The sequence below is a fragment of the Hesperophylax consimilis genome, chromosome 23 (genome assembly GCF_061612785.1).
Source record: "Hesperophylax consimilis isolate HC1 chromosome 23, BYU_Hcon_1.0, whole genome shotgun sequence".
Classification (NCBI taxonomy): Eukaryota; Metazoa; Arthropoda; class Insecta; order Trichoptera; family Limnephilidae; genus Hesperophylax; species Hesperophylax consimilis.
In genome coordinates this window covers 12019043-12038703 of record NC_142858.1, presented here as the reverse complement: position 1 = coordinate 12038703, position 19661 = coordinate 12019043, and the positions used below count along the sequence as shown (strand labels likewise).

The window sequence follows — 19661 nt, the reverse complement described above, 5'->3', positions numbered from 1 at the left end:
AAAACTAAGTACCATACTATTAAAATATTTACTTATTACAAGTCACGTGATAGGTTTTAAATTAATAATGATTACTTTTACAAGTTATGCGATATCTATTAAATTAATAATGATTACTTTTAAAGGTTACGTGAAATGTTTTAAATTAATAAAGATTAATTTTCAATTAATAATAATTATGATTAAAAGGTACGTGATATGTTTTAATGAATAATGATTACTTTTACAAATAAAGTAATAAGTTTTACGTGAATAATGATAACTTTTACAAAAAAAACGGTATATTCAGGTTACCAGAATATTCATTGGTTGTTGCCAACAAGAATTTAAAACTACCAAGATAGATACCAACTATTTGTATTATGTTGTCAGTAAGGAAAGCACAAATAAAAATATTGAATAAGTAGTACACATGTAGTAGTCAAGATGTATGTTGAATGTATACAATGCATGTATATCCAGGTAAGCCCGAAAGTTTAGATGAAACTCTCAGTCGGAATGACGCCCCGCGCAAGTGACGCCGGCGGGAGCCACCCGGGTGTGCACTATTTAGTGTTTGATATTTTGCATCTCCGGAAATAGCCTTCTAGGCGCGCTTTTCCGCGCTCGAGTCACAGTTAACCCGGCGAGTCCTGTCCGCCACCGCGCGTTCGAGCACCGCGACACCCGCCCGCCCGCCGACCGCACATCTGTCAGAAGCGCAAGTGACATAAACATAACCGTGCTCCCAACTGTGATACTGTGACTGATGATGCAGGAACCGGCTGAACAAACCGCAACGAACCCTCCATTTAGGTAACGAATTTCATCACTTTTCCGCCGAATTTTGTTTACACTACGCAAAATAACCTCAAAAATTATGGGGTAGGTAAGTGCCGCTTCTATTGACTTTTGGTACTGCGGCGATTTAAATTCACCTTTATGATCAGTGTTCAATTATTATGAGATTTATAATAATGACGTGAGATATGTCATAGGTAAAAGGCTTATTTGTATATGTTATAAAAATCAATATACCCGCGAAAACCGGTGTAAGTGGGTTACCAGTCAGCAGTATGAGAACTACTACACTTGTCAGCGGGAGGTAAACATTCATTATGACATCCCCAAAACATTGAACCGGCGACGAGGCGGAGGTGAACGACTGATATTACTTTAATATTAAATGGAACCGATATAAACCTGACAATTTCTTCAACTTGTGATTTGTTATGTTGTTTATTTTTAGATCACTTTAGGTACATGTATTTATAATTTATTGTAATTAACATGGCACGTATTTAAAATTATTATTTGCGCGTAAATCCTTTGGGAATATTATTTCCTTCACTCTTTTTTTTTGTCTGTAGATAAAGTAGAAAAAATATAAACTAACATACATATATAAATAAAACTTTTACATTACAAATGAGGCCACTTTGTACTTTCTGATTGTCGTACTAATTTTGAAGTCGTTTATCTCAATATAATAAGAAGATATTTTTCAGTGTTTTTTTATTTTTAACTTATTGTGTGACATTACTATTTGTGTTCACTATCTTAGGTTGTGTACGGACCTTAGAGCTTTCTCTCGGAGATATCGTTGGGAATTCTAAGGTCTCTGGGATTTCCACATCTTTTTGGTTCTCCAATTTTCCCCAATGAAGCAAAACAAGCATTCATATTATGTTATTTTATTAAACATCTGAGGTGTATAGGTACTTGTGCCATAATCACGTTAAACTTGCTAGTGTGAGTGCTTTATGGAGGCTTTAGAGAAAATAAATTATATTTCTTCTTTGTAACAAACTAACCCTCACGCCGCGTAGTTTCCGCGCAGGAGTAGGCAGAGAAGACTGACCGCCGTAACACTCCTCCACATTCACACAATGCATTATACATTATGCTCTTATTTTTTTTATTTTTTTATTATTTTTTTTTTTATGATATGATTAATATTTATTATTTTTCAATGTTCTCTCATAATAAGCATTGCTTGTGTGTATGGGATGAGGTATTATTTGTTTAGTTTCTTAGATTTTTATTTTATTTTTAAAATTTTTGTAAATTTATTTTATTCTGACTCTTGAGATGCCCGACACCAAACTAAATTATTTGGTTCAGATGATCTTTCCACGTTTTCCTCGGGCGTCCCCGACTTCGTCTACCATTCATTTTTACGTCATATATTTTCCTCGTACTACTTTCTTCGTTCATTCGCTCTATATGTCCAAACCGTCAAAGGATTTTGGAATCTAGGTATATAAAATTCTGAATTACACCTCTCCATGCATTCGGCCATCTGTATTTCTAGGTCAAACGAAAAAAACTTCCATGACGCTGAGCGTATGTTCCAAATACGAGTACAACATGATGAACTACCAGAATCTCTATTTGGAAATCTTAAATCTGCAAAAAATACTTGCATTTCAGTACGCAAGTAAGCTCCCTGACGTTGATAGCAACGTCGACATTAAATTAAGTGACTTCCAACGAAATTACTATCATCGCGTCCATGAAAATATCCCCCAATAACCCCCCAGCATAAAATCCGGAATAAACACATCATTTTTGTTATTTGCAAACAAGGTCCAATTAGGCAAAGATACCTAGTTTTACGAACCTATCAATGTGTATTACCTGTCGTTTGGTAATTATTGTTGTGATCATCGATTGATTTTCCTACAACTTCATTTTAAAGCAAGCCTAAAATAAATCTACTAAACAGGATTATCATTATTTTAATTCATACTTTTTTTACACGTGAACTTACCCAATAAAGGAAAATGGATTTTTTTAATGTTATTTTTTTTTTGTTTTACGCCCAGGCGGGCTTTTGCATGGATTTTAAGAACCTAGTGAAATATCGAAAATATATATACAAAAAAAATTAAATCATTATACAACAGTAAACTGATAAACTAAATATGAAACAATATTAGTAAAGCATGTAACAGTAACATAAAATAATAAAGAAACTGGAATAATATTACATGTAAAGATTCATATAACTATGCAGTCGGGAGCGACGCTGGTGTAGATTTGGTGGATAAAAAAATTATATTTTATCAAATATAATTATTACAGAGTTAAAGATAATACGATACGATTGTACCACCCAGCCAGGAGCACTCCTGTCCCGGTGCGACCGGTACACCAGGGGGCACTGATTTCTTAGGACTTGATCCGAGAAGTGGAAGGAAGTTGTAATTTAATTGACTGGTATGTAGGCAACCTAATAAGTCTATATTGGAAATAAGGGTGGGCAGGAATAAATAAATTGACTGAACGTTATTTTTTTCCTTCTTTATGTCTTCTTTTTTCTTGCCTCTTCTTACATTTTCTTGATTCTTTTTGGCTCTTCCTCCTGGACCATATTGTATATTCTTGGCTCTTATTGTCTCTTTTTGTTTCTTCTAGTTTCCCTTGGTTCTTCTCGCCTCTTCTGGGCTTACCTTGGGTCCTCTTGCATATTTTTGGATTTTCTCATCCCCGTTTGACTCGTCTTGTCTTTTCTTTCATATATTATTACCACCCCTTATTGTCTCTTCCAGACTCTTCTTTGCTCTGGTTGTCCTCTTCTTTGCTCTTATTGAAACTTCTCGTCTCTTCTTGTATTTTCTTGGCTTTTCTTGAATTTTCTTACTTATCACTGCCACTTTTCGTCTCTTCTAGTCTATTCTTCCTTATTCGACCCTTCTAGGCTCGACTTGTTTTTTCTTGTCTCTTAATGTCTCTTTTTATTTCCTCTAGTCTCTAGTAATGACCGTCTGAAAAATAAACAAATGTAATATAATATTTGGATTATGTAATAAAGTAAATTGAAAAGATCTCTTCCTAAGGCGCCAGTAGTGAAGAAAACCATATATCACAAGCGTTGAATTATGTTTGATCTGGGCAGCTGTATTATAAATCCAGTTCTCTCACTCTCACATCCGAAATGCACTAGATATTAAAATTCACCCAAGCCCGATCGTATTACACATTAATATTGACTCTTCACTTCACACTTTGCCCCACTTGAGTTGTCACGACGCGTCCTTGCTTTCAAACTGTGTGTTATGACTACTTCAAACAAAGAGATTTGATTACTTTTTAAAGCATTTGCCTTAAATCGAACATAACTTCTTTTCCGAGAGATATAATTCGCTAAATGCGGCAGATTTCCTTCGTTATTACGTGTATGTGTGGCAAATTTCAGACTTACGTCTTAGCTTTAGTAAAACAATAGCTCTTTGAAAAATAAGCAAAAAATTGTTACAGAGTTGAAGATACTCTCAGTATCGCTCTGGTGTAAGACCACCTTTCAAAATTGAAACGTTGCTTGAAATGGTTTTCACTCCTCCACCTTCCTCGTCCCCATCTCCTTCCCCTCCCGCGACCTTCAACCTCACAACATACCTCAATTAGGGATGTTATAGTCTCACTGGCTCCAGACAGTTGGGAGCAGCTGGGAGTTTTTTTAAATATATTTCATTGGTTCCTTAGTTTCTATTTAAACCACCTGCAGAGATAACAAGTATCTTATTAACTAGTTGGTGTCTACTAATATTTTTTATTTTTATTTTAATTTTTTATTTTTATTTTATTGATTTATTGTGAAAAACAGTATAATCCATTTACATTTCACAAATAACAGTTTATAAATTACAGTTTATAAGAAGTAAGTACATACATTTATTTGCATGGGTAAGTACATCAATACTATCTGATTAACCATATTTGTTAAATAGTATGCTTATTGCCGTCTTAAATTCTCTTTGGTTCAAATTGAAAATGTCAATCACAGAAGAAATGTGATTTAACAAAGTAGTTATTCTCCCCAAAGGCATGATCATTGGTAGGTTGGTCCTGCCCCTTGGAAAAATAAATAATCTGTGCTGTCTAGCTCTGATGAAATTATCAGGGACATAAAAAGAAATTCGTTCCAGAATATCTGGATTGCAAATGTGCCCGTTTAGCAGCTTGAGCGCCACTAACACCATTGCAATATTTCTCCTAACGTCTAGACGTTCTATCCCCAGCATTCCGGCAAGAAAATCAGAGGGATACAATAAAGGGTAATATCCGAACTCTCGCATGTAGAGGTATCGTAAATAAATATATTTACGATAAAAGTACTTTTAAATACAGAATAAAACATTTTTTAACTAAAAAGGATTACAAAACAATTATGCAGTGTAAAAATAATAATAAACTAAATTTAATATGATAACTAAAATGTACATCAGGATATAGGAAACAAATAACTATTTTTTCTTAAATTTGCGAAATGCTTTTTTTATGTTATTTCGGTGCTATTAAAAATATCTACTACTTCTGCATACTATTACTACCTAAGTTGTGCGGTATAAAGTAGTGTATAAACGAGTAAGTATTCTATTAGGAGCAAGAAATGAAATCAATAGCAGAAAAGTGTAGGGTTATCAATAAGGGAATTAATGATTTTAAAAATAATAATGACATCAGATACCAATATTCTGTAGTACTGCTTTATGTACGTATCTGCATTTAATATAACATATTTTGATTGTTTCATCTTTTTTGCCTTTATTAGACACACTTTATTACACAACTGATATACAACCATTAATTTATGGTAAATGATTATTTATCAGTTGTGTAAAATTTCAAATACATTTATTAGTAAACAGCTTTGTAACCCGGATTTTCCCAGAATTTAAATATGTTTTTCTTATTGAATAATAAAATTGTGAAATGAGAAAAAGAAAACATGGTATTTTTTAATTGGAAGTTAATTTAGGAGCTCAACAAGTAAATGATTCTGTGATCTCAAAATAGTCGCTTGACCTATAAACTCCAGACAGACTATAGTAGGGTAAGTTTCATGATACCAACAATAATGGTTGCTACTTCAGAAAATCACTTTTCTTGCTTTAAAGTTAATATTTACTTCTCAGAAATCAGACCACTTCTTAAACTAGAACCATAACAATAAAATATCATTACAGTTTTTTAAAACAATACAACAAAGAAGTGTATAGCACGAAAATCTAAAAAAGTTTTAGGATTTCATATCATTGACGGCCCCCGTAAGGATCTTGAATAGCGAGCCGAAGTTCGCGGGTTTAAATCATAAAATAAAAACATATATTTATATATAGTATACTTGCGGCACGTTCCATGTATTTTTCATGGGTGTATTTTTATCGGACGAGTTAGCAGAGTATTCTGCCTATTGTTAGTATTTATTTATGTTAATGGATAGTTGTTGACAGTTTATCGAGAGGATGGTAAAATACCCCCCTCATCATTTATTACAGACTGCAAGTAAGACTTGAAGTGGAAGGCTGGATTTGGAACTGACAGAGCTCATTGTGTAGATTCGTCAAATATTTAATGGCTGCTTCAGGTAAAGATAAGTTTCAACCGCATTCGGAACAGTATTGTCTACTTGTCGGCCTTCTGGAACAACCTAAATTATTCGCAGGTTTCATCCTAATTGTAACAAATATATTGTTATTCTAAGGTTTAAACCATGTTTTTGCTGTTTTTTTGTTATTTTTATATTGCCAACTTAATTAGGGTTGGTTCCATGATAACTCAATACAGTGACAATTCAACACACTTTTAAAAAGTGATATAAAGTCATTAGAAACGATGAATTTTTTTTTTAACTTAACCAGTTAATAAAGTTTTTGTTTCATTACATCCCATGACTTTATATAACTTTTTAAAGATGTGATGAATTATCACTGTGATGGTTTATCCGATCACTGATTCTTAAATAACGTGGCGAATTAAGTTCTTAAGAAAAATATAGAAAAACATTTTCATATTGTTTGTGCCTGAACATCACAAAATAAAATAAAATAGAGATTTTGGCGATATTTATTTTGCACGAATGAAAACAGGCTGTTTCCAACGAAATTGTTACTGCCAATTTCATCCTTACGCCATCTGTAAATAAAGTGTAATGAAGATAATAAACATTTTTGGGTTTTTGTCTTTCTTTCGATTTTTATGGCAGTGTGTATAGTTTGCTCTACAAAAGCTTGATCATCAAAACAAATCGCATAAACTTATGCATGCGTCGAAAAATGTTTACCTAAATGTAGGGTGAAATATGTGGTAAGGAAACAACGACTTAATTGCAATTTGCGGTTTTGTGAAACGCATATTTAATACGGCGCGTTTTAGTTTAAAGGACATTATTTAGCCACGGTAAATTGTCAATGGTTACTTCAATTTACGTCATTGGCGCGATTGACGATGGCTAAATGATTTGTTTACAAGCGATTAATATTTTTGACTTCCTATTTATGGGATAAAGGTGGTTAATAGGATGGATAATAAGATGGTAATGTTTGCAGTGGTTTTCAATTAATTCAACTGGTAGGTACTGGCTCAAGCACTGTGTATTATGGGAGACATGAGCGTCGGCAGGGAGGGGGGGGGGGTGCACCTGACCCCCCATAGAAAAATTGGTAAACAAAAAAAAATTAAAGAGAAAAATAACTTTTGCAACTGGCGCCAAAACTACAAAACGCCCCAACTTCGGGATGGGCGGTTCCGGCCAGGAATTTATAAATATATATTTGTTTTTTTTTTCTTTTATTTTATAGATTTTTAAACATTACAATTTTCAACTACCAGACTAGACTAATGCCCGTATTATGGTAGTCATACAAATTATACAATGTGAAAAAAAATAATAAAAAAGTTTTAAAATAATATAAAGGTGAAGATACAAAATATACTTTTTAAAATTAATTTTTTGAAATAGTTTGTGGAAGCCTTGGGAAATTCTTTAAGGAATTCTCGCCCCCTTTCAAATATGCAACGTTGAACACCATAGTAAAAAGGAATTTCTTATTAGTTGATTTTATATCGTTGCTCAATCGTTGTAATATTTTAGGGGCACAATTACATCGAAATATTATAAGGTGATAAGATTTCTTCCTCATGTCCCGGTACATGTTTACTGTAATGGTATGTCATTTGCATCCTTATTCGTATTATATGGGAGTCGTCGCTCTTTCTTAGTAAAATTTTTCCGTCCTTCGTCTATACATATTTGTATCCTAAAGCTTTTGTCGACTTTGTCAACCACAGGAGCTGTATATTTTGAGGGGTTAGCTTGTCATTGATGAAGACTTTCTGCATTGACTTGTTGAGTATTTAATTTCTTTAGAAGTGAGAATTTCTTTATTTATTTTTTTTAATGACCTTCTCCTTTGCTTCTTTTGATTTGTATTGGATATAAATAATTTGCTTGGCCGGATTGTTATAGTAGTTTATCAAAGAATTATTTTTAATGGGTCGCTGCAGTCTAGGGCCGACATCAGTAGTACAATGGGTTTTCGTACGTTATCATTTTTTTCACTTCGATTCTTTGTATTTCCATATAATTTGCATGCGCGCTTTGTTGGATTTAGAGATAGTTTCAGATTTTTAACCGCTTTTTGCAATTCATCAATTTTCGCCTCGTTTTTTGGTGGTCGTTTAGTTTTTTAATTTCTTTTTAAAAATCATTAATTTTGCTCGAACAACTAGGTCTTCTATGTCGTTTTTAATATTAAAAAATAGTATATTTATGCATTTTTAAATAAAATTTTGCAGTTGGAGATCAATTCTATCAGTCATTGTTTTAAATAATTGTTCTTTGAAGTTATCAATTTTTAATAATTGTTCTTTGAAGCTTTCAAAAACATTTTATTTTTTAAATATTAACTCCACACAGGAGGTCCCGATGGGAAATAAGTTTCTTAAGGCATAATTTTTGTCTATGCGGATGCTTTTAAAATGGTTTTTACACATTGTGGACAAAGAACTGGGAAAATAATATGTCAAATTTTCCCAAAGTCGGAGGGGATTGAAATAATGTTAGTGGCAACATAGCAGTTGGGAAATATTTTAGTCCCTAATTATATAGCCTAACTCTTCGAAATTATCTTGTTCCCACGTACGGAAGAACAACAATTAAATCTGTTTTTTTTATTTGTATTATTTTATCATTAAATAAAAATCGTGTGACCACATTGACAATTGACTCTCTATGTACCTATTATAACTTTGGAAAATATTAATTAGAAACAAAATCAGTGCTGCATAATTAGTAAGAATGTGTATGTAATACTTTTGAAATTTATGTACACTGAATGAACTATTGTACTAAATGTTAGAGATGACACGTTTTTTTTCAGAAATTGTGTTTTTAGGAATTCCAATTGAATTTTACGTTCTTATTAGGGGTTCAAATGTTACTGGAATGCGTCCCTTATTTTTTATATAACTAGCGGAGCAAATATTACTAGAAAGTGTGCCTTAATACGCTTGACTTTAAGTAGGGGTGTAAATGTTACTAGAAAGGGTACCTTATTACTTACTACATTTTCCAATAACCGGAGGTGAAAACGAATTCAAACGTCTGTCACTCCTGGACTCCCAGATTCCTACCAACCCCTAAAACCTTTATCCTTCCCAGAACATCCTCTCCTTCATTTCCCCAAAAATACACTCCACGCAGCATCCCCAGACGGTATAGGCCTTGACGAGAATGATTTTCCTCAGGGCCTCCTTTATGAAGCTAATCTAAAAAAACTTATTTTAACAAACCTAGAGCAAAAGTGGAGCCTTCGGTAGAATTAATCGGGATAGTTCTGAAACTTGCAGATGTGTTTATTAAAGCTTTTTGGCAGTCTCATTTCTCAAGATGGCGGCCTTTCCTCAAGGTCCTAAGATTTTTTTTTTCAAAATACCTACTTAACTAAGGTCTAAAGGATCTACCAAGTTTGAAAAATAATTGAATTAATTCCACCTCTGATGACTGGGCACCTCATTAGCCTTCTGGAGTGATGTAATTTTTATTGTTAAGTTCTCGATACACATTTCCGAAAATATATTTTTATTTCTGGTAATAATGTACGAATGCAACTGCATGATGAAATGTGATTACACTTACAGCGTTAATAATTAAATAAAATGGTTTCTAATCCATGATTTTTCAACAACTTAAAAACAGAGGATGGAAAAAAAACCTTGTACTTCATTAGCAGTGTTTTTCGATTGAACGATGACAAAATGAAAAATATATTTTCGATACGGAGAAAAATAAATACGACTTTTTTATCAATTTAATGGTAAAATTGTGAGTGCATGACCATTTCCTAGTGAAATATAAGTCATTCAGGATATATCTGAACACGTGTTCGCGCAGGTGGTCTTGTACGAATAAATGTAATGGATGAAATGCGAAATTATTATTACTTTTGAGAACTCATATTCCGACTAACTCAAAACATATTCGTGCTTTACTGACATTTTTTATGAAATTTGTCAAATCATTCGTTATAGACCACTGGTCTCGTTTTTAAAGGAAGACTAATAATTTGACCAAATTTTTAAAATAGTTTTCTCCATGTAGTTATTATAATAATCATAAATATAAAAGTGTTTATTCAAGTATGTCGGGAGGTTAGTGCAGTCCCACACATTCCATATAGAGATTCAAAAAAAAAAATATATATATATGATCAAAAACAAAAAAAAGAACAGAAAAGAAAACAGAATAAATTGAAAATAAGATAGAATAAAATGATAAAATTAATAGAATAATAGAAAGTTGAAGCCTGTAATGATCTGCCCTTTCTACTTCTTTCTACGATAATTTTTCATTAAAGTCCCATAGGTAACTTTTCCATAAGGCTTTGGTTATATATGTATCCGGGGTAGGAAGGTCCTCCCTGCCGTCTTTTCTTTATTACACACCCCTTCAAGTGTGTACATCCTAGTTTGTCTACGTGGCGTACGACCTTGAACGTACTCATTTCACGTGACGGTTCAGTATAAAAAGGCTTCACCGAACGTTGTGTTGGGTTTTTGTTTCTCGGTTTAGAAACCTAGTTATTTATGTTTTGTGTGGTATCCCTTGGTTCTTTTGAGATAGAGTGAGTTGAATCCATTACCGCTGTTTTTCAAAACCATTTCATAAACCTTATCTTCTAAGTCGCCTGCTCACCCCCCCCTAGCTACTCGATTCTACCTATCGTAGGGTAATGTGAATATAATAAAGTGTTAGATTTTATATATGTGATATACATACGATAAATTTATGGTGTTAGTTGTCGGCGCCATCCATGTATATATTTTGGGAGGGGAAGGAGAGGAAAGGAAATGAATTTTTTTCAAGTTAAGATTGGCTCCTCCGCTTACCAAACAAAACTGATGGATGATAATTTGAGCAAGGCGATCGATATCTGCGTGTCTGGATATCACAACCGGCCGGGTCTCCCCTTGTTCCAAATCGGCAACCTTCACGCCAGAATAAAGAAAACCAGGTCTCTTCACCAATTTCAGAATTGCCCCAATCTCAAACACCTCCAGGATAAACTACTTTACTGAGTGTAGAAGGGGAAAACCATAACATCCCTTTATCACGAATCTAGTCGCGAAAATGTGACACGTAAGGTCCTAAGTTACGTGCCACCTCTAGAAAACGTTGTAACTCCCACGTCGTCGGGGATTTACATCCCTTTCTAGGTCAATACACATATAACACACGACGATCTTGTCGACATTCTGCCTGCTTATTAACGATAGGTTGTGTGCCTACCCATTCAGCCAATTATCATGTGAGATATATGTAAGGTCTACTCGATATGCCAAATTTGGGATGAGGACTGTCTGTATTTTAATATTTGGTTCCAGTATTTATTTTATGAGGTTACTAGCATCCTCGTGTATTAGGTATGGGTAACTTCTACTGAATACCTATCCTCTCAGGTAAGGTATAAACGGATAATTGGTTTGATTTTTTGCATTTAATTTAAAGAGGCTGCCTACCTCTCGAAAGATACCTGTTGAGAAAAGTTGTTCGGTTGGTAGTTTTATTTCGGAGATTACCATCTCCCTCTTTCGACTTTAGATTTGTTTTTGTGCATCCCAATTCGTAACTTAGAAAGTCAAACAATAGATGAAAAGTATTAAATTAGAAGGTCAAATAACAGAAGAAAAGTTTTCATTTTGTTCCGTCTGGTTGCATCCGATCGCTTTCAATTTGGGACGGCATACGCTAGCAAAACTTCCCCTTTGACTGAATGTACTCCGCGCCTCTCGGCCTATATATGAAAAGGTCGTTGACTCGTCTCTCGCTCACAGCTGATTGACAATGCGTCTAGCGCATCCCTGTTAATGATAACATTATTTGGGCGGCAGGTGTCGTAAACTTAGTTCCGGTACCTCGGTTGTATCCGTCTTTTTAAAAAGGTCCTCTGAAATTTAATAAATAATATAAAAACTCACCCAGTTAGGCACCTCTCATTCTCAGCGTGAAGCTTACCTGGTTACACTATATAGCTAAATCACTTTAATTTTCGACCTCCTCCCTACGCTTATAAAAGGGTAATTAAATATTCCTGTAAATAAAATTGTACCTCCCTAATCTGTTAGGATTCGAACCCACAGTTAATAATCTATTTGATTCTCTGGTTTTCGGTCTCCGTGGATAGAATGCCATCTCGCCAAATCAATAACTTAGCCCGATTAAACACTTCCTGCCTTTAAGTACATTCACTCTATTTTAAAACGCAATCAATATTTTTATTATTTTCATGTTTTTAAGACAAGCAATCTAGTTCGAACTGTATACGAAATCACGTTTAAATCAACACAACTTTATAACACAATCGCGATTGCACAACACCTGGCGCCCCTGAGGTGGGTTTTTACAAAACGGCGCTCTACAAATTATCCAATTATTATTATTGTCATTATTATTAATTGTTTTCCCACTGAGTCGAATCACTTTCACTTCACACAAACACCGGATCAATAATCTTTCACTTTAATTCAATATTCCGCAATATTCTCTAATACCATTTGAATTCAATAATTAACTGCAATTTCAAACAACACTTCTGATTTGTATCCCTTTCTCGGGGCTGTCAATCCACCCAAGTTCCAAACTCGACTGTCCTCCGGTCTCTCCTTTCCCGTGGGAATCTGTTTACTCAAGGCCTGTCTGTCAATAAATCTTCCGTCGTTGTTTAAACAAAAAATTTTTAGAGCACGTTATTTTATTATTTATCGTTTATTTTTGTGGATGTCCAAAACATCACAGCCTCCCTTTAGTTCTAAGCCCAACGGGTAATCTCGCTTCCTCGTGTTAGTCGATGGGATTAGAAATAACTATAGGTAATTTACGTTTCTCGAATACCTCTGTATTTATTTTTTATTTTTATTTTTAAATTTTATTTTAATTCTTCCAAAATGTTGAGCGCCCCTGTTCTTCGTTTCTAACCTAGCATCTGTTTATTTTTTTGGTTCCCGTGATTATCGGCTTGTTCTACTGGTGAGTTTTTTTCCGCCCTCAGCTTTTCAAGTGTTTTTGTGTCTCTATGGGTAGAAATTCAATATGTCATGTCACACTTGTTTATTTTTAAACTCTGAGTTATTTGTTTAAACAGTGTTGTTTCACCTCAATACGTTATTTGTATTATGTTCGAGTGTTATTTATTTTCATGTTGATTTGTTTTTATTTTGTGTCCTCGGCGGTGATCCGATGGTTTTGTCTGTCTTTTATTATTTATGTCTTAAACATTCTCTGCCTTTTAGATCTGGAATAAACAATAATTGTTTACATTTATTCAAATATCAACGGTATAAAATATGCCATATACTTCACGATATCTGAATGCAATGTTTATTTTAGATTTGTCCCAGCTATCTTATTCTTGTGTTATAATTAATCCGATTTCGATGTTTGTTTATCCTTTGGCTTCGTTGTTTATGAACATTTTAGATGTTTTTTGTCGTCACAATGAATTCAATGTTTTCCGGGTCTGTCTGTTTATTCTATTTTGCCTTTGAAGTACGATGTCTCTGTTATCATTTTTGACGATAGGTACCATTTCTTTTGCTGTTAATGTGAATTAATAAGGTTTATGAAATCCATTTTTTTTTTTTCAACAACAGTAATGAATTCAAACCAGCTTGTATATCTATCTCTCCTGGTTTGCGGCATCAGATGTAATGATCTGCCCTTTCTACTTCTTTCTACGATAATTTTTCATTAAAGTCCCATAGGTAACTTTTCCATAAGGCTTTGGTTATATATGTATCCGGGGTAGGAAGGTCCTCCCTGCCGTCTTTTCTTTATTACACACCCCTTCAAGTGTGTACATCCTAGTTTGTCTACGTGGCGTACGACCTTGAACGTACTCATTTCACGTGACGGTTCAGTATAAAAAGGCTTCACCGAACGTTGTGTTGGGTTTTTGTTTCTCGGTTTAGAAACCTAGTTATTTATGTTTTGTGTGGTATCCCTTGGTTCTTTTGAGATAGAGTGAGTTGAATCCATTACCGCTGTTTTTCAAAACCATTTCATAAACCTTATCTTCTAAGTCGCCTGCTCACCCCCCCCTAGCTACTCGATTCTACCTATCGTAGGGTAATGTGAATATAATAAAGTGTTAGATTTTATATATGTGATATACATACGATAAATTTATGGTGTTAGTTGTCGGCGCCATCCATGTATATATTTTGGGAGGGGAAGGAGAGGAAAGGAAATGAATTTTTTTCAAGTTAAGATTGGCTCCTCCGCTTACCAAACAAAACTGATGGATGATAATTTGAGCAAGGCGATCGATATCTGCGTGTCTGGATATCACAACCGGCCGGGTCTCCCCTTGTTCCAAATCGGCAACCTTCACGCCAGAATAAAGAAAACCAGGTCTCTTCACCAATTTCAGAATTGCCCCAATCTCAAACACCTCCAGGATAAACTACTTTACTGAGTGTAGAAGGGGAAAACCATAACATCCCTTTATCACGAATCTAGTCGCGAAAATGTGACACGTAAGGTCCTAAGTTACGTGCCACCTCTAGAAAACGTTGTAACTCCCACGTCGTCGGGGATTTACATCCCTTTCTAGGTCAATACACATATAACACACGACGATCTTGTCGACATTCTGCCTGCTTATTAACGATAGGTTGTGTGCCTACCCATTCAGCCAATTATCATGTGAGATATATGTAAGGTCTACTCGATATGCCAAATTTGGGATGAGGACTGTCTGTATTTTAATATTTGGTTCCAGTATTTATTTTATGAGGTTACTAGCATCCTCGTGTATTAGGTATGGGTAACTTCTACTGAATACCTATCCTCTCAGGTAAGGTATAAACGGATAATTGGTTTGATTTTTTGCATTTAATTTAAAGAGGCTGCCTACCTCTCGAAAGATACCTGTTGAGAAAAGTTGTTCGGTTGGTAGTTTTATTTCGGAGATTACCATCTCCCTCTTTCGACTTTAGATTTGTTTTTGTGCATCCCAATTCGTAACTTAGAAAGTCAAACAATAGATGAAAAGTATTAAATTAGAAGGTCAAATAACAGAAGAAAAGTTTTCATTTTGTTCCGTCTGGTTGCATCCGATCGCTTTCAATTTGGGACGGCATACGCTAGCAAAACTTCCCCTTTGACTGAATGTACTCCGCGCCTCTCGGCCTATATATGAAAAGGTCGTTGACTCGTCTCTCGCTCACAGCTGATTGACAATGCGTCTAGCGCATCCCTGTTAATGATAACATTATTTGGGCGGCAGGTGTCGTAAACTTAGTTCCGGTACCTCGGTTGTATCCGTCTTTTTAAAAAGGTCCTCTGAAATTTAATAAATAATATAAAAACTCACCCAGTTAGGCACCTCTCATTCTCAGCGTGAAGCTTACCTGGTTACACTATATAGCTAAATCACTTTAATTTTCGACCTCCTCCCTACGCTTATAAAAGGGTAATTAAATATTCCTGTAAATAAAATTGTACCTCCCTAATCTGTTAGGATTCGAACCCACAGTTAATAATCTATTTGATTCTCTGGTTTTCGGTCTCCGTGGATAGAATGCCATCTCGCCAAATCAATAACTTAGCCCGATTAAACACTTCCTGCCTTTAAGTACATTCACTCTATTTTAAAACGCAATCAATATTTTTATTATTTTCATGTTTTTAAGACAAGCAATCTAGTTCGAACTGTATACGAAATCACGTTTAAATCAACACAACTTTATAACACAATCGCGATTGCACAACACCTGGCGCCCCTGAGGTGGGTTTTTACAAAACGGCGCTCTACAAATTATCCAATTATTATTATTGTCATTATTATTAATTGTTTTCCCACTGAGTCGAATCACTTTCACTTCACACAAACACCGGATCAATAATCTTTCACTTTAATTCAATATTCCGCAATATTCTCTAATACCATTTGAATTCAATAATTAACTGCAATTTCAAACAACACTTCTGATTTGTATCCCTTTCTCGGGGCTGTCAATCCACCCAAGTTCCAAACTCGACTGTCCTCCGGTCTCTCCTTTCCCGTGGGAATCTGTTTACTCAAGGCCTGTCTGTCAATAAATCTTCCGTCGTTGTTTAAACAAAAAATTTTTAGAGCACGTTATTTTATTATTTATCGTTTATTTTTGTGGATGTCCAAAACATCACAAGCCTTTAGGGAGCCGTGACTATATTAGGTGATAGTATTTTTCTCCAGTGTGCGTCAATGCTGGAGGATGGAATGAGGCGGGCTTCCATAGTGAGGATATTTCCAGAGTTTCTTATCCTTTCCCTCATTCCTACCACCCTGGATCTAATAAGGGCTGCATATCCGGGAACTCGCCCCTCCGTGAACATACGGGAAGCGCTGCAGTATCTGGGGAGACAAAACATTGTGCGGAAGGCGTTATTGTATTGGATCCGTAGTCTTTCTATTCCACTCTTTTTGTAGTTTGCCCATAGTTCGCACGTGTACAACGAAAATGAAACGCGTTTGAAATAGATAGCAAAAAATGGCAATGATATCCGTAGGGATCTCGAACATCTAATTTTAAACCGCATTTTTTTATAACGGTAACAAATGTACAACACATTTTGAGGGTTTTTAAAATGTTAAATTTTCTGTTCTTCAATAATTAATAGAAACATTATAATGCATTCCATATTATTATTTCAGAAGGCTGCGTTAACTGAATAATAAATTGCTTAGCAAATTAAAATAAAATGACACCGTAAAGCGAATTTGCCATTATTGAAGAAGTTTTTTATAAATGTTTAATTTAACTGATATATCCTATGCATAATTCAGAAAACACTAATTCTTAAAATCTCTAATCTCCAAATAGCATAAAACAAAGTCGCTATCCGCGTCTGTCTGTTTGTGCGCTTAGTTATTTTAAACTATTAAACGGATTTTGGTAGCGTTTTCACTATCATTTATAGAATTTCTTCCGGAAGGTTTATATATATATATATATATATATATAGTTTTCCAATAAGAGGTGTTATTTTTAATAGCCCGATGTTACTTTTGAAGCTGTCATTTTTTGACATTTGACAAGTAGAAACTACGCTATTAATAAAAATGGAACGATACAAGAGTTATTGTTGAAAAGCCTCTCTATCCTCAACGTGTGACTGTTTGGTGCGGTTTATGTTCCGGCGGCGTCATTGGACCTTACTTTTTCAAAAATGAGGCTGGAGCAACAGTTACGGTGAATGGATTGCGCTATCAAGAGATGATTAATGATTTTTTACGGCCGGAATTGGATGGTATTGATCTGGACAACGTTTACTTTCAACGAGACGGCGCTACGTGCCACACAAGCAACGAAACCATTGATCTTTTACGATTGAATATCAAAGTAACACCTCTTATTTGAAAACCCTATATGTAATATTACATGCATATTGTATTTCTAGAAAGCAGAGAAAAGTCGATGTTTTGTAATCAAGTATTAAAAAATATATTTTCAGGCGCTTACATTGCTAACACTGGCTAAACCTTACGAGATACCCATTTATAACTCCCTGAGCAACGCCGGGTACACGTAAGCTAGTATGTATATATATAAGGTACTACATACTTACCTGCCACTTACCACAGCTTAATAAAATAACCACTATTCAGAATCATAAAAATGCTTTTAATAGAATTTACTCAAGACTGGAGTTTCTATTGAGATGAGTACATCATATCATCCAATAAAGATGAATTATTATTTTTTAAATGCCTTTGGTTCTGTTTAGCGAGCAGACCTGCGAAACCAAACGCTGCCCAACCTTCATCTCCTTTCAGTTATTTGGGACACTTTTGCGGTATTCTGATTATTTTTCTAGCTCACCTCAGTTACGAAGTTGTCATCAGGCCATCTACATTAAGTTATTCATGTTATACATGAAATTAAAAAGGTTTCTTGTACTACCTTCCATAATATGGCGGTATTAAAGAAAATAATTAAATTCTAAAGTAAAATCAAAATTCTAAAATAGGAGAACTTTATTAATAAATAGGGAAAACATTGATTAATCAAAGGAAATTATAATTGTAAGATTTTAGAAGTGAAAGTATTTATAGCCCCAGGATCATAGCCTTTCAAAAACAAATGTTGTTATTTTTTTTTAATAAAGATAATAATATTTTATTGTTAACAAATTAGAGATACGATCAGAAATTTACCTTTCGAATGAACACCATTAGTAAACTCGAAAAATCACAAATTTCAAATATTAATGAATAATAACAATACAATAATTTTGAGGTTATAGGTAGGTACCTACATTCCCGATTTTCTGAACAATCAGTTCCAATTTTGAAGATTACATATAAATTCAAAGCAAATTTTACATCATGAAAAATACCACTTAGGAATATGTAACTATGAATTCACGCATAGACAACCGAAATAAGTATTTATGATTACAAACATGTTTTAACAAATAAAAACTATATTTCGTGTTAGCTTTAGTGGTTTAGAAGAATGCACAAAGTTCAATAGCAAATAGCTTCTCGTCTTTGTACTCGTAGTTTTATTTTAGACTTCTTTTTTCTCTACATTTTTTTATTTATTTTTTATTAACCAATATACATATAATACATAATTAACCAATATATATATTAGTGGTAACAATACCTCCCTAATTGAGAAATTCTCGTGTTTAGGGAGGGAGCACTATCAAATTGACAGTACTATACATACTTATCAGTTGTTACAATTTGGATGCATGAAGGACTACTTTTTTTATACATAATGAAAATAAAGGTGCAATTTTTTTTTCTTTCTACAAAATGATTTTTTTTTTATACATAATGAAAAATATAAGATGGCATTTGTTTTGTACATAATGGAAATATAGGTTGGCACATCGTAACACATACTTAAAAATTATTTAATAGTAAAATGTTTTTTGATTTTTTTTTTAAATTTCAAATAATTCCTCTCGGATTGTATTTCTATAGGGAGTTCGTTAAAGCGTTTTATTGCTGAGTATGTGTAATGATGTTGGGCTGTTGTAATATTAAGTTTAGGGATTATTATTTGTCCTAAGGTTCTCGGTCTGGTGCTAAATGACTTTATTGTTAGTTTGTCTTTATGGTTTGAAGTAATGCGTTTTTTGATAAATTTTATTTAGTGGTAATACTTTGAATTCATCGAATAATTTTTGTGTTGAATAGTCTAATTGTTTCTTTAGAATAATTTTGATGAGTCTTCTATGTACTATTTCAAGTGGGGTTAAGTTGGTTTTGTACGCTCCTCCCCATCCTATTATTCCGTATTGCATAACTGATTGGGCTAATGCATAGTAAACCTTTAGTAGCAAAGATTTATGTAATATATTTCTTAGTTTGAGGAATACGTAATAAAGCTTACGTATT

General features: G+C 34.1%; 1 protein-coding gene across 1 annotated transcript in view; it reads left to right on the top strand.

Annotated features, from left to right (window-relative positions):
* Window positions 1–634: 634 nt before the first annotated feature.
* Window positions 635–19661, top strand: part of Eip78C (Ecdysone-induced protein 78C) — an 81141-nt gene continuing 62114 nt past the window's right edge. The window contains exon 1 of the mRNA XM_089645973.1: window positions 635–795. Within this exon, the coding sequence (XP_089502099.1) occupies window positions 749–795 (47 nt within the window). The 5' untranslated portion in view covers window positions 635–748. The remainder of the gene's footprint in view (window positions 796–19661) is intronic.